The 16,861-nt window shown below is 38.1% G+C and overlaps 1 protein-coding gene across 1 annotated transcript in view; it reads left to right on the forward strand.

Moving 5' to 3' along the window:
• LOC136255724 (uncharacterized) overlaps positions 1 to 9,018 on the forward strand; it is a 164,386-nt gene extending 155,368 nt beyond the window's left edge. Inside the window, exons 34-41 of the mRNA XM_066048559.1 lie at positions 3,137 to 3,269; positions 3,322 to 3,479; positions 3,535 to 3,658; positions 3,816 to 4,007; positions 4,059 to 4,460; positions 8,360 to 8,440; positions 8,486 to 8,609; positions 8,656 to 9,018. Coding sequence (XP_065904631.1) covers positions 3,137 to 3,269; positions 3,322 to 3,479; positions 3,535 to 3,658; positions 3,816 to 4,007; positions 4,059 to 4,460; positions 8,360 to 8,440; positions 8,486 to 8,609; positions 8,656 to 8,890 — 1,449 coding nt within the window. The 3' untranslated portion in view covers positions 8,891 to 9,018. The remainder of the gene's footprint in view (positions 1 to 3,136; positions 3,270 to 3,321; positions 3,480 to 3,534; positions 3,659 to 3,815; positions 4,008 to 4,058; positions 4,461 to 8,359; positions 8,441 to 8,485; positions 8,610 to 8,655) is intronic.
• Positions 9,019 to 16,861: the final 7,843 nt, after the last annotated feature.

Genomic DNA, 16,861 nt, shown 5'->3' on the forward strand with positions numbered 1-16,861 from the left:
TTTGTAGCTGAACTCTCTACAAGGTAATTTCTTCTAGCTGATCTCTCTACAGGGAGATTTTTTGTAGCTGAACTATCTACAAGGTAACTTCTTCTAGCTGATCTCTCTACAGGGTGATTTGTTTGTAGCTGAATTCTGTATAGGTGATTTGTTTGCAGCTGAGCTCTTTACAGAATGGTTTCTTTGTAGCTGAACTCTCTACAAAGTAACTTCTTCTAACTGATCTTTCTACAGGGTGATTTGTTTGTAGCTGAACTATCTACAAGGTAATTTCTTCTAGCTGATCTCTCTACAGGGTGATTTGTTTGTAGCTGAATTCTTTACAGGTGATTTGTTTGCAGCTGAGCTCTTTACAGAATGGTTTCTTTGTAGTTGAACTCTCTACGAAGTAACTTCTTCTAACTGATCTTTCTACAGGGTGATTTGTTTGTAGCTGAACTATCTACAAGGTAACTTCTTCTAACTGATCTTTCTACAGGGCAATTTGTTTCTAGAAGAATTTTCTACAGGGTGATTTCTTTGCAGCTAAACTCTCTACATGATGGTTTCTTTGTAGCTGAACTCTCTACAAGGTAATTTCTTCTAGCTGATCTCTCTACAGGGTGATTTGTTTGTAGCTGAACTATCTACAAAGTAACTTCTTCTAGCTGATCTCTCTACAGGATGATTTGTTCGTAGCTGAATTCTGTACAGGTGATTTGTTTGCAGCTGAGCTCTTTACAGAATAGTTTCTTTGTAGCTGAACTCTCTACAAGGTAATTTTTCTAGCTGATGTCTCTACAAGGTAGCTAGTTTGTAGCTGAACTCTCTACCTGGTAGTTTCTTTGTAACTGAACTTTCTACAAGATGACTTCTTCTAGCTGATCTTTCAATAGGGTGATTTGTTTGTAGCTTCACTCTCTACAAGGTAACTTCTTCTAGCTGATCTCTCTACAGGGAGATTTGTTTGTAACTGAACTTTCTAAATGATGGTTTCTTTGTAGCTGAACTCTCTACAAGTTAACTTCTTCTAGCTGATCTCTCTGCAGGGTGATTTGTTTGTAGCTGAATTCTGTACAGGTGATTTGTTTGCAGCAGAGCTCTTTACAGAATGGTTTCTTTGTAGCTGAACTCTCTACAAGGTAACTTCTTCTAACTGATCTTTCTACGGGGCAATTTGTTTCTGGCAGAATTTTCTACAGGGTGATTTCTGTGCAGCTGAACTCTCTACATGGTGTTTTCTTTGTAGCTGAACTCTCTACAAGGTAATTTCTTCTAGCTGATCTCTCTACAGGGAGATTTGTTTGTAGCTGAACTATCTACAAGGTAACTTCTTCTAGCTGATCTCTCTACAGGGAGATTTGTTTGTAGCTGAACTCTCAACAGGTGATTTGTTTGAAGCTGAACTCTCTAAATGATGGTTTCTTTGTAGCTGAACTCTCTACAAGTTAACTTCTTCTAGCTGATCTCTCTACATGGTGATTTGTTTGTAGCTGAATTCTGTATAGGTGATTTGTTTGCAGCTGAGCTCTTTAAATAATGGTTTCTTTGTAGCTGAACTCTCTCAAGGTAACTTCTTCTAGCTGATGTCTTTACAGGGTCACTAGTTTGTAGCTGAATTCTATACATGGTGGTTTCTTTGTAACTGAACTCTCTACAAGGTAACTTTTTCTAGCTCATCTTTCTACAGGGTGATTTGTTTGAAGCTGAACTCTCTACAAGGTAACTTCTTCTAGCTGATCTCTCTACAGGGAGATTTGTTTGTAGCTGAACTCTCTACATGATGGTTTCTTTGTAGCTGAACTCTCTGCAAGGTAACTTCTTCTATTGATCTCTCCACAGGGCGATTTGTTTGTAGCTGAACTCTCTACATGGTGGTTTCTTTGTAGCTGAACTCTACAAGGTGATTTTTTCTAGCTGAACTATCTCTTTCCATAGTTGCATGAACTCCATACAAGGTAACTTCTTCTAGCTGATCTCTCTACAGGGTGACTTGTGTGTAGCTGATCTCTATACAGGTTTCTTATTTCTAGCTGATCTCTTGAATTCTCTTCAGGGTGGCTGCTCTATTAGAATGACTGCTCTATTAGAGTATCTCGATCTCGCACTTGCTGCATCAAGTTGGATATCGTGTTATAACTCCGTGGCTTTAAGTCTGATTCTTCTATACCATTGATGAGCCTTTCTAAGATGATTACTCCATCTGTACAACGATTTTCAAAGCATTACCCCAAGTGGTTTATCTGGTAGGCGTGGCAAGCAGTCGTTTTTTTATTAGCTAATCTCGATTGCGTAATTGTTACACACTGTTGGTTTTTTCGTTGTATCTTCCTGGTTTTTAGCTCGATTTCTTTCAAACCACAAAAGGTTTGAGGTTCAATAGTTAACCTATTGACCCACCGATTTTCAGCTTCTTCCCATACGCGGTTTACCCTGTAGGCGTGACAACATATTGGTGTTTTTTTGCGTGAATAATCGCTCATAACTCTTTGCCTGTTTATCGTATTCCAGCCAAAGTTGGTACCGAGATGCGCCTTTATATCCCCCTTCTGTGTGCCAAATTTCAAGGCAATCGGATATGGCGTGCGAGTTTTATAGCAGTTTTTGTAAGTGTGCGACAAGAAAAAGAAAAATAAGAAGAAAAAAAAAAAACGAAGAAACTGAGCCAATTTTTGAAGTCGCATATCTCGGGAAGGCGCGAAGCGATTTCGCTCAAAAAATTTGGAATGTGGAGTGCTGCAGTTGGGGGGCATGTCCACAGCAAAAATCGTCTTGTTTCATCAAGGAAGCACAGAGCTACGGAGGTGCGAAAATTGCGTTTTCTTTCTTCCTGTCAATATACTCACGGGTGTTATGCGCCGGCTTCTTGGGCCGCACGACACACTACCGTGTGTCTTGATTCTAGCAAGTCTTCTTATTGACTAACGTTATTAAATGCTAGTACTGTAGAATAAGGGTCTATGTTCTGGTGTAAGCTATAGTCTGCAGAAGCAAAGTGTACCTGTAAAAAAAGGCCTGCTGCAGAGGTACAGGATTTTGTCAAATCAGTACATCCAGCAGCATGTACTGCATTATTTGTATTGTCTAGTCTGAATGGTGAAAACATGTAAGACAAGTTGTGTTTAATGTATTTTTGATGTGCTTCTTACATCTATAGGTCACTGGTACTGCTACAATGGGATCAGTTACTGGTCTTAGTCCATTCACTGTCTACTCTTGTACAATATTTGCTGTCACTGTGGCTAATGGTCCGATAAGTGATCCATATGAAGTGACTACAGCTCAAGCAGGTATATTAGCTGGCTAATATAGTAACATGTGACACTTTGTAATTTATCATAGCTCCTGATCCTCCAGTGATCACTGCTGTCACTGGTATTAGTAATAGTACAGTACGTGTAATGTGGACCAGACCTGCTGTACTTAATGGAATACTAGCCACTTATACTATTGTCTATAACAGTAATGATCCTGTAACTGTTAACTACAATGGACAACCAGTAAGTCCATACATCTCTTTTTTTAAGAACTGTTTGATCAAATCTGTTGCTACAGATGCAGTTTTATGATATCACTGGACTGGATCCATATGAGATGGTCAACGTAACTCTCCTTGCTACTACTGGAGGAGGGACAAGTGTTCCCAGTCTTAGAGAATCTGGTAGAACAAGTCAGGCAGGTATACATTGGAAATGTGAACTGTCAGTTCTCCTTGTGTACTGTACATGTGTATGTTGAATAATGACATCAATAAACACATGTACAACTGTCTCAATATTTACAGTCTAAATTATACAGCTATTAAGTTATTAGCATATTATTTTGTTTATATGCAGCACCTGGAATAGTTGTCCACACCATCAGTAGTGTATCTAATACTGTTGTGAATGTCATGTGGAATCCACCTGTTACACCAAATGGGGTTATTACTGGATATGAAGTGATCTACTCCATGTATGAAGACAGTAGCTTAAGTATGAGTGGTATGTTAGGTGACAATGACAGAAGCTTTCATATTGAAAATCTTGGTAAGTATAATGTCTCTTAGTGTGTCAAGTTGATTGTTTGATCCACTACAGCACCTGGTACACCTTATCAAGCAATGGTAGTGGCATATACCACTGCTGGTAGAGGAGCAGAGAATAATTTTGAGCCATTTTTTAGTCAAGAACTTGCTGCAAATAACACACCACAAAATGTAGACTTTGAACGCCTGTCTTCTACTTCTCTCAGAGTCACTTGGACTCCATTAACTCTATTTCAGGCTCGTGGATTTCCTTTTTACATAGTAACTCTTACACTATCATCTTCTAATAATCGTGGGAAAAGACAGTCAGATCCACCTATGCAAAATACCACTGACAGTTTTGCTGTGTTTACTGATTTGTTGAATGGCAGATCTTATACTGCAACAGTTGGAGTGCAAACTGCAACCGCTTCAGGAATGCCAACTGAGATTCAGAATGCTGATCCCATTTCAGGTAATGTGTTTGTCTGTGGTGCCAAAGGAAGATTCGGACTATGAGTGTGTAATAAATATTTGACTGTCTCTGCCTAGTTTACATAATTTCCAAATCTCTTTTTGTTGTTTTGGCATTATCTACAGTGTCCAAGAAATGTGTTACCAATTTTTCAACCTATCATGGTGAATGGTTTTGGTTTGTACAGCAATTATGAATTACAAGCACTTAAATTCACTGCTGTGACTTCTGTTTGCACTGGTCTACAAAGGTGGGATTTGGCTCCAAGTCATTTCCTAGATGAAGGCCTGTATGATCGTTTTAAATATTTATAATCTACTTAGCCAAGTGTACACTCTGGCAAAGTTTCAGCCTCTTTCAGCCTCATATACCAATAACTTAACAACAAAAATATCGATTTGTATAGCAAGTATAGGGAAAATAAATTACAGGTGCCTACAAAAACGGTTGTAACTTACCAACGAATTGAGGTACGGAGCTATAAATTTCACCATCGTGTTCGCCATGAACAGGGGAATCAATTACTGGGTAAGTTTTCCCTTTATTCACCCTTCTTCATTGCATACAAAGGCGAAATTCGTGAAGAAAAATTGATTGCATACGATAGTCTCAACGTGACATAAACAAATGCTCATAACTTCCATATCCTTGGGTCTACTGCAACAAAACAAAGATTATCCAACTCCTCTTGAGCAGGCAAATAATATGATATCCAGGGTTTTATTTTTAGTCCCTTCCTTCACTAAGAAAGAGGAGTTCAAAAAATTTTACGGAATTTTTTTAATAATACGCAAGTATTTCACCCAATGTATTCAACGCGTTATATTGTAAATTTAGGCTTGCACGATTGTGTCAGGTTCTCGCAGATCCGGTCACATATGATCATGAGGTACTCTCATTACCAAACCTTGCTGAACAGAACAACCATATAAGGACCCACGGGATCAGTAATAATGTTAAATACATCCTGTCCATAAACACCCACAAGATATTACATATAGTGTCAAAAACAGCTTGTACGGTGCAAAAAAATGTCAGTATGGGCCAACACTGTAGAGCACCATCCACCAGCAATGCATGATGTCAAGATAGCAATAGCGAATGGCTGTGGTATTTGGGATTAATAGTGGGAACATTGTAAACAGGAAGGTGTAAAATAGTGCAAGGCAAAGCCGAGCACTATTCCTTCCTGTTTACAATGTGAGAACTATTAATCCCAAATACCACAGCCATCCATCCTATTACATATAATTGTGCAATTGAATAATTTCACTTGACAGGTAGCTTTATTGATGTTAATATAGTATAGCATTAAACCTCACCAAACAGTGATCCTGCCTTTGCAAGTCATAAGGACATCTTGGGAAACTTGCATATCAAAAATTTTAATATGTCCTGATTATCAAGGTCCGTCCAAAACACACTATAATATTTTACGCATTGAAGGGATGGACCATTAACAAGTGTCTGGATTATGGTATTGGGCATGCCCACCAGGAAGTCTTGTGTTGTGGACTCTCTCGGATTGCTTCTGCAGTCATTGCTAGAATGAAAGCTTGAGCCCAATTTACCAAACAGGATAGTAAACTGGGAATGCATGTTTACACAATATGGGCATGCATGACAACATTAGGTGGAATAACTTAATTCCTATAGTCTAAAAATTTAAAGTCTGTTCACTGGGTTACTTGGAGAAGGTTAAATGAACACTGCAACTACTGCAGTGTACTTGTTACAAAGCGATGAACAACAATGACTCGCATTTCCATGTTTCCATATTCTTTCCACCTGTTTAATTAGATTGCATGTAAGCCATATATGGCTTGATAGAAAAAAACCCAGAGATTTCTTTAAGAGGGTCATTGTGTGATCATGTTTCTGGTAATGCTCTTCTAGTCAGTCATTTTAGTTTAGCTTAAATCTTAAATTTAGTCTGTAAACCAAGAAAGTTTTAATTTAATATGTCATAGTTGTTAAATAGTCGAGTGACTACTTTTAGGTACAATAATAATCCCTGCACTAGAGCTGCTAAGATAATATGTGATTAGGCATGGGCATGCAGGCACATATATGCCAAGTTTTCATGACTCATAACTTTTATGATCAAGCAATTTTATCTTCTGTTTTGCTTTGCCTATCCATGTTATAGGATACAGATTTTTCATGCATGCATAATTCCATGGCCCCTTCTCCAAAGCACACCATTTTTGCATTATAGCTGTCCCCCAGGTAGGGTGCACCACACAGCAAATTTGATTAAATTCGCAAAAGCCATTTGCGAGATATGGACATTCAAAGTTTCATTTTAATTTCTTCGTTTTTTCTTATACCATACGAGGGCTTTGATTTATTTTCGCATACTTTACAAGAATTGCTATAAAATGCAAACATGTAACTTGATTGCCTCGATCTTTGGAACAAATTAAGAGCGTGTAACGGTGGATTCATGTACCAAGTTTACTGTGAATCTGAGGAAAATCCAAGGAGTTATGAGTGTTTATTCATGTAAAAAAATCAAACTTCTGTCATGGCTACAGGGTAAACTGAGTATAGGAATAACTTGAAAATCAGTGTGTAGATAGGCTGATCATCATAGCAGTGTCTTTTGATAGTTTGAATAGCAATAGAGTTACAGCGACAAAGTTATAAAGCAAAAACCAAACAAATGTAAAATCGTGGGATCGAGATACTCTAATAAAGCAGTCACCATGGGGTAAAAAAGTTGTACAAAATATATCAAAAAAAATTTACCAGAGTTCAAACCAGGGACCTTTATACCTAACACCTGCAACCTTAACCACTGAACCACTGCTACCTTTGCTAATCACCTCATTTAATTTCTGCTTTATAAATGAAATTTCTAGTTTAAATCTACTTATAATCAAATGTTTGCAATTTCATAGATCTACCAATAGAAGTACTAGACTGTTCTAGAACATTCTATGTATGTTATATTAGAAGTAAAATGTTCATTCTATTAGAGTATTACAATAATATCAAATATCGAATTGAATCATGCACTGAAATCCATTTATAAGTCTGTCTTCAATAATCATCATTGTATCTGCATAGAAAAGAAGAAATGTGAGTAAACACAAACCTCAAAGTCAGCCATAGGCTGGTTTTGGGGCCTTATAAGAAGTGAAATCCATACAAAAACAGCCAAGCTGTGAAAAAATGGTGCGGCCTTAAAAGCCTGGGTGAAAAAAGTTGTGAAATCAAAGGTGGCAGCCAAGAAATGGCTGTAATGATGTTAATGCTAAGGTGGCGGCTTATTTCACATCTTTTTTCACCCAGGCTTTTTAAGGCCGCACCATTTTTTCACAGCTTGGCTGTTTTTGTGTGGGCATGTTTTTATTATTATTAGTTTTAACCATTTCGTTTTTTTAATATGGCTGTAATCTTTTCACAGCTTGCATGGCTATTTATGAATACTATAATTTGCTCTTTTTAAAATAATTTTCGTATGCAAAACTTGCATGAAAATTTCTTACACAAAATTTTTTTACATAAGATTGAACTACTCTAATAGAGCAGTCATTCACATAAATCATACAAAAAAATTTTTGCATGAAAATAAAGCCAATTATGGTATATGCTAACTAGTCAGTTCGCATTCACCTAAGCCCTCCTCATTTGTTGTTAATAACTCTTGTTACATTGGCCAGCTGCCCAAATATTTAGTACTGTTTATCAAAAAAACACTTTCATACAGGCAAGAACAAGTGAGTTATGAGGCTTTAAAAAATATCCCATACATTTAGTATAGACAATTCAGGATTCAGACTCGCAAACATGTTTGCAACATGTGAACTGACTATAACAGAACATGAAGGCATACACTACAAGCAAATGTTACTGTGTATCTGTAACAATTTAATTTTTTGTACTATGTATAGTATCCACTATTGTGAATGTAACCGATGGAAATATAACCAATGGAAATATAACTGATGGAAATATAACCGATGGTAATAGTGGTAAGTTCAAACAATGCCATATATACATATGATAGAATATTCCAGATCTTAGTGATGGCGTTATTGGTGGAATTATATCTTCTGTACTGGTAGTTGTTTTGCTCCTTGTGTTGCTATCAGTTTACATAGGGATCAGGTGTTACCAGAAGAGCTACAAGAAGAGAAATCAGTAAGGAGTTCAAAAGTTTTATTGATTATATGTACACATATTTCAGGACTGCAGAATATGACAAAGAAATGTTTGAGATCCAACCTCTCATAAGCAATAACAGCATGAGAAAGGAAACACCACCTGACAATATTAGTGATACTTCAATTGGAATGTCAGACAATGCAGAGAATGACTATAGTGATTGGCATAGGGAAACTCCACTAGAAGTGTTGGGCACAACAGCAACAGCAATAGGAAATGAAGAACTACAAAGAATTAGTGAAACCACAGAATGTTAATGTCAGCATCTAGTACAGTGTTCATCATCAAACTAGTATTTTATTTGGATTATTAATTTTGCTTTCAATAATTAAACTAGTTGTAAGGTAGTCAATAGAAAATTCCATTAAATGGTTTATTTTAGAAATTTATTTAAAGTGTTAGGAGTTATTCCGAAGGCATTTTTGGGATTATGAATACTGCCAAGCTGTCATGAAGAAAAAACAAGGCTGGTGGTAGCAGCAAAGTTCACATTTTTAAAATGTTTTTGCTGGGAACAATGATCACCCCCTTCCAGGAATAGAGCATGTAAAATGTAGCTTCAATTGTGCCTTTATGATCAAAGTTAGTACAATAATTTCTTTTACATATTAAGTTCAAATAAAGCTACACACGGGCAAGAATATGGGATTGAACCTGGGAATGCTGCCTCCTTTTTCAAGTTTTAATGCCTCATAACTTTTAACGCAATGCATGATCAAGTGATTTTAGCTACCCCTTATAATATTCCATTTTGCTTTGCCAATGCATGTTACAAAACGCACATGTTTCTGACCTGTTATGTAATGGTGTACAGTTTGTGCCAACATGTCTGGTTTTTGCAGACCCAGTCACTGAATAAGTCTTATGAAATTGTGATATTATTAGTGTTAATTTTTCCATTTAGCTTATATTGCTGCAACCTTTTTCGCAGCTTGAATACATACTATAATTATGGTAGATGGTACATGATGACATGCACTATAGACAAATGTTACTACAATATCTGTAATAATTACTATATTTAGTATCCAGTTTGGTGAACTGATGGTATCAGTATATATTGATGTACGTATGTGTGTATATTTAGCAATACACTGATGTTTGCTGTAGTGTTTGGATCATGAGAACATTTGCCACAGAAGGCTCAGTACATTACACTAATTCGTATACCCAATGCTAACTATGCTAAAGCCTACCCTACTCAGAGGCTTAAACTGTTTATTATGTGTATATGAGTTTGTGTGGTCTGGTCATTTCTTGTGAAGTGCATAATATTATATTACCAAATTAGGTAATAGTAAGGCAAGATGGTTTTATAATATAAAGCAAGGTGTTTTCATTATTTGTTTTAATACCATAAATATTTGTGTGTGAGTTTGTGTACATGTGCTTGAAGTATCAAGACACACGGTAGTGTGTCATGCGGCCCAAGAAGCCGGCGCGCAACCCCGTGAGTATATTGACAGGAAGAAAGAAAACACAATTTTCGCACCTCCGTAGCTCTGTGCTGCCTTGATGAAACAAGACGAATTTTGCTGTGTACATTCCCTCCAACTTCAGTACTCCACATTCCAAATTTGAGCGAAATCGCTTCAGGCATTCCTGAGATATGCGACTTCAAAAATTGGCTTAGTTTCTTCGTTTTTTTTTCTTTATTTTTCTTCCTCTTTTCGCACACTTACAAAAACTGCTATAAAATGCGAACGCGTTATCCGATTGCCTTGAAATTTGGCACACAGAAGGGGGGTATAAAGGCGCATCTCGGTACCAACTTTGGCTGGAATACCATAAACAGGCAAAGAGTTATGAGCGATTATGCACGAAAAATAACACCAATATGTTGTCACGCCTACAGGGTAAACCGCGTATGGGAAGAAGCTGAAAATCGATGGGTGAATAGGTTAACTATTGAACCTCAAACCTTTTGTGGTTTGAAAGAAATCGAGGTAAAAACCAGGAAGATACAACAACAAAACCAACAGTGTGTAACAATTACGCAACCGAGATTAGCTAATAAAAAACGAATACTTGCCACGCCTACCAGATAAACCTCTTGGGGTAATGCTTTGAAATTCACTGTACAGATGGAGTAATCATCTTAGAAAGGCTCTTCAATAGTGTAGAAGAATCAGACTGAAAGCCACGGAGTTATAACACGAAATCCAACTTGGTGTAGCAAGTGCGAGATCGAGATATCTAATAGAGCAGTCATCCTAATAGAGCAGTCACCCTGAACAGAATTCAAGAGATCAGTTAGAAATAAGTAACCTGTATAGAGATCAGCTACAAACAAATCACCCTGTAGAGAGTTCAGCTACAAACAATTCACCCTGTTCAGACATCAGTTAGAAGAAGTTTTCTTGTAGAGAGTTCAGTTACAAACAAATCACCCTGTTGAAAGATCAGCTAGAAGATGTCACCTTGTAGATAGTTCAGTTACAAAGAAACCACCATGTAGAGAGTTCAGCTACAAACAAATCACCTGTAGAGAGTTCAGTTACAAACAAATCATCCTGTAGAGACATCAGCTAGAAGAAGTTACCTTGTAGATATTTCAGCTACAAACAAATCATCCTGTAGAGACATCAGCTAGAAGAAGTTACCTTGTAGATAGTTCAGCTACAAACAATTCACCCTGTACAGAGCTCAGTTAAAAGAGGTTTCCTTGTAGAGAGTTCAGCTACAAACAAATCACCCTGTAGAGAGTTCAGTTAGAAGAAGTTACCTTGTAGATCGTTCAGCTACAAACAATTCACCCTGTAAAGAGATCAGCTAGAAGAAGTTACCTTGTAGAGAGTTCAGCTACAAAGAAACCATCATGTAGAGAATTCAGCCGCAAACAAATCACGTGTAAAGAGTTCAGCTACAAACAAATCTCCCTGTAGAGAGATCAGCTAGAAGAAGTTTCCTTGTAGACAGTTCTGCTACAAACAAATCACCCTGTAGAAAGATCAGCTAGAAGAAATCACTTTGTAGAGAGTTCAGCTTCAAAGAAACAATCATGTGAGAGTTCAGCTACAAACAAATTGTCCTGTAGAGAGATCAGCTAGAAGAAGTTACCTTGTAGAGAGTTCTGCTACAAGCAAATCACCCTGTAGAAAGATCAGCTAGAAGAAATCACCTTGTAGAGAGTTCAGCTTCAAAGAAACCATCATGTAGAGAGTTCAGCTACAAACAAATCACCCTGTAGAAAGATCAGCTATAGAAGAAATCACCTTGTAGAGAGTTCAGCTACAAAGAAACCATCATGTAAAGAGTTTAGCTACAAACAAATCACCCTGTAGAAAGATCAGCTATAGAAGAAATCACCTTGTAGAGAGTTCAGCTACAAAGAAACCATCATGTAGAGAGTTCAGCTACAAACAAATCGTCCTATAGAGAGATTAGCTAGAAGAAATTACCTTGTAGAGAGTTCAGCTACTAAGAATCCATAATGTAGAGAGTTCAGCTGCAAACAAATCACCTGTAGAGAGTTAAGCTACAAACAAATCTCCCTGTAGAGAGATCAGCTAGAAGAAGTCACCTTGCAGGGAGTTCAATTACAAACAAATCACCTGTAGAGAGTTCAGCTAGAAACAAGTCACCCTGTAGAGAGATCATCTAGAAACAAGTCACCTTGTAGAGAGTTCAGCTACAAAGAAACTACCATGTAGAGAGTTCAGCTGCAAACAAATCACCCTGTAGAGAACTCAGCTACAAACAAATTGCCCTGTGGAAAGATTAGCTAGAAGAAGTTACCTTATAGGGAGTTCAGCTACGAACAGATCACCCTGTAGAGAGTTCAGCTACAAACAAATCACTCTGTAGAGAGTTCAGTTACAAAGAAACCACCATGTAGAGAGTTCAGCTGCAAAAAAATCAATCACTCTGTAGAGAGTTCAGCTAGAAGAAGTCACCTTGTAGAGAGTTCAGCTTCAAAGAAACCATCATGTAGAGAGTTCAGCTACAAACAAATCACCCTGTAGAAAGATCAGCTATAGAAGAAATCACCTTGTAGAGAGTTCAGCTACAAAGAAACCATCATGTAGAGAGTTTAGCTACAAACAAATCACCCTGTAGAAAGATCAGCTATAGAAGAAATCACCTTGTAGAGAGTTCAGCTACAAAGAAACCATCATGTAGAGAGTTCAGCTACAAACAAATCATCCTGTAGAGAGATTAGCTAGAAGAAATCACCTTGTAGAGAGTTCAGCTACTAAGAATCCATAATGTAGAGAGTTCAGCTGCAAACAAATCACCTGTAGAGAGTTCAGCTAGAAACAAGTCACCCTGTAGAGAGATCAGCTAAAAACAAGTCACCCTGTAGAGAGTTCAGCTAGAAGAAGTCACATTGTAGAGAGTTCAGCTACAAAGAAACTACCACGTAGAGAGTTCAGCTGCAAACAAATCACCCTGTAGAGAACTCAGCTACAAACAAATTGCCCTGTGGAAAGATTAGCTAGAAGAAGTTACCTTATAGGGAGTTCAGCTACGAACAGATCACCCTGTAGAGAGTTCAGCTACAAACAAATCACTCTGTAGAGAGTTCAGTTACAAAGAAACCACCATGTAGAGAGTTCAGCTGCAAAAAAATCAATCACTCTGTAGAGAGTTCAGCTAGAAGAAGTCACCTTGTAGAGAGTTCAGCTTCAAAGAAACCATCATGTAGAGAGTTCAGGTACAAACAAATTGTCCTGTAGAAAGATCAGCTAGAAGAAGTTACCTTGTAGAGAGTTCAGCTACAAAGAAACCATCATGTAGAGAGTTTAGCTACAAACAAATCACCCTGTAGAAAGATCAGCTATAGAAGAAATCACCTTGTAGAGAGTTCAGCTACAAAGAAACCATCATGTAGAGAGTTCAGCTACAAACAAATCATCCTGTAGAGAGATTAGCTAGAAGAAATTACCTTGTAGAGAGTTCAGCTACTAAGAATCCATAATGTAGAGAGTTCAGCTGCAAACAAATCACCTGTAGAGAGTTCAGCTAGAAACAAGTCACCCTGTAGAGAGATCAGCTAAAAACAAGTCACCCTGTAGAGAGTTCAGCTAGAAGAAGTCACATTGTAGAGAGTTCAGCTACAAAGAAACTACCACGTAGAGAGTTCAGCTGCAAACAAATCACCTGTAGAGAGTTCAGCTAGAAACAAGTCACCCTGTAGAGAGATCAGCTAAAAACAAGTCACCCTGTAGAGAGTTCAGCTAGAAGAAGTCACATTGTAGAGAGTTCAGCTACAAAGAAACTACCACGTAGAGAGTTCAGCTGCAAACAAATCACCCTGTAGAGAACTCAGCTACAAACAAATTGCCCTGTGGAAAGATTAGCTAGAAGAAGTTACCTTATAGGGAGTTCAGCTACGAACAGATCACCCTGTAGAGAGTTCAGCTACAAACAAATCACTCTGTAGAGAGTTCAGTTACAAAGAAACCACCATGTAGAGAGTTCAGCTGCAAAAAAATCAATCACTCTGTAGAGAGTTCAGCTAGAAGAAGTCACCTTGTAGAGAGTTCAGCTTCAAAGAAACCATCATGTAGAGAGTTCAGGTACAAACAAATTGTCCTGTAGAAAGATCAGCTAGAAGAAGTTACCTTGTAGAGAGTTCAGCTACAAAGAAACCATCATGTAGAGAGTTTAGCTACAAACAAATCACCCTGTAGAAAGATCAGCTATAGAAGAAATCACCTTGTAGAGAGTTCAGCTACAAAGAAACCATCATGTAGAGAGTTCAGCTACAAACAAATCATCCTGTAGAGAGATTAGCTAGAAGAAATTACCTTGTAGAGAGTTCAGCTACTAAGAATCCATAATGTAGAGAGTTCAGCTGCAAACAAATCACCTGTAGAGAGTTCAGCTAGAAACAAGTCACCCTGTAGAGAGATCAGCTAAAAACAAGTCACCCTGTAGAGAGTTCAGCTAGAAGAAGTCACATTGTAGAGAGTTCAGCTACAAAGAAACTACCACGTAGAGAGTTCAGCTGCAAACAAATCACCCTGTAGAGAACTCAGCTACAAACAAATTGCCCTGTGGAAAGATTAGCTAGAAGAAGTTACCTTATAGGGAGTTCAGCTACGAACAGATCACCCTGTAGAGAGTTCAGCTACAAACAAATCACTCTGTAGAGAGTTCAGTTACAAAGAAACCACCATGTAGAGAGTTCAGCTGCAAAAAAATCAATCACTCTGTAGAGAGTTCAGCTAGAAGAAGTCACCTTGTAGAGAGTTCAGCTTCAAAGAAACCATCATGTAGAGAGTTCAGCTACAAACAAATCACCCTGTAGAAAGATCAGCTATAGAAGAAATCACCTTGTAGAGAGTTCAGCTACAAAGAAACCATCATGTAGAGAGTTTAGCTACAAACAAATCACCCTGTAGAAAGATCAGCTATAGAAGAAATCACCTTGTAGAGAGTTCAGCTACAAAGAAACCATCATGTAGAGAGTTCAGCTACAAACAAATCATCCTGTAGAGAGATTAGCTAGAAGAAATTACCTTGTAGAGAGTTCAGCTACTAAGAATCCATAATGTAGAGAGTTCAGCTGCAAACAAATCACCTGTAGAGAGTTCAGCTAGAAACAAGTCACCCTGTAGAGAGATCAGCTAAAAACAAGTCACCCTGTAGAGAGTTCAGCTAGAAGAAGTCACATTGTAGAGAGTTCAGCTACAAAGAAACTACCACGTAGAGAGTTCAGCTGCAAACAAATCACCCTGTAGAGAACTCAGCTACAAACAAATCGCCCTGTAGAAAGATCAGCTAGAAGAAGTTACCTTGTAGGGATTTCAGCTACAAACAAATCACCCTGTAGAGAGTTCAGCTACAAAGAAATCATCATGTAGAGAGTTCAGCTGCAAACAAATCATCCTGTAGAGAGTTCAACTAGAAGAAGTCACCTTTTAGAGAGTTCAGCTACAAAGCAACCACCATGTAGAGAGTTCAGCTGCAAACAAATCACCTGTAGAGAGTTCAGCTGGAAACAAGTCACCCTGTAGAGAGTTCAGCTAGAAGAAGTCACATTGTAGAGAGTTCAGCTACAATGAAACTCCCATGTAGAGAGTTCAGCTGCAAACGAATCACCCTGTAGAGAACTCAGCTACAAACAAATATGCAGTGTAAAAGATCAGCTAGAAGAAGTTACCTTGTAGAGAGTTCAGCTACAACGAAACCACCATGTAGAGAGTTCAGCTACAAACAAATCACCTGTAGAGAGTTCAGCTAGAAACAAGTCACCCTGTAGAGAGATCAGCTAGAAACAAGTCACCTTGTAGAGAGTTCAACTAGAAGAATTCACATTGTAGAGAGTTCAGCTGCAAACAAATCACCTGTAGAAATTTCAGCTATGAACAGATCACCCTGTAGAGAGATCAGCTAGAAACAAGTCACCCTGTAGAGAGTTCAGCTAGAAGAAATTACCTTGTAGAGAGTTCAGCTACAAAGAAACCACCATTTAGAGAGTTCAGCTGCAAACAAATCACCCAGTAGAAAGTTCAGCTATGAACAGATCACCCTGTTGAGAGTTCAGTTAGGAACAAGGAATCCTGTAGAGAGATAACCTAGAAGTATCGCCTTGTAGAGAGTTCAGCTACAAACAAATCACCTGTAGAGAGTTCAGCTACAAACAAATCACCCTGTAGAGAGATCAGCTAGAAGAAGTCACCTTGTAGAGAGTTCAGCTATAATGAAACCACCATGTAGAGAATTCAGCTGCAAACAAACACCCTGTAGAGAACTCAGCTACAAACAAATCGCCCTGTAGAAAGATCAGCTAGAAGAAGTTACCTTGTAGGGATTTCAGCTACAAACAAATCACCCTGTAGAGAGTTCAGCTACAAAGAAACCATTCTGTAAAGAGCTCAGCTGCAAAACAAATCACTTGTACAGAATTCAGCTACAAACAAATCACCCTGTAGAGAGATCAGCTAGAAGAAATTACCTTGTAGATAGTTCAGCTACAAACAAATCACCCTGTAGAAAGATCAGTTAGAAGAAGTTACCTTGGAGAGAGTTCAGCTACAAAGAAACCATTTTGTAAAGAGCTCAGCTGCAAACAAATCATCTGTACAGAATTCAGCTACGAACAAATCACCCTGTAGAGAGATCAGCTATAAGAAGTTACCTTGTAGATAGTTCAGCTACAAACAAATCTCCCTGTAGAGAGATCAGCTAGAAGAAATTACCTTGTAGAGAGTTCAGCTACAAAGAAACCACCATGTAGAGAGTTCAGCTGCAAAGAAATCACCCTGTAGAAAATTCTG

Source organism: Dysidea avara, chromosome 5, assembly GCF_963678975.1.
Source record: "Dysidea avara chromosome 5, odDysAvar1.4, whole genome shotgun sequence".
NCBI lineage: Eukaryota > Metazoa > Porifera > Demospongiae > Dictyoceratida > Dysideidae > Dysidea > Dysidea avara.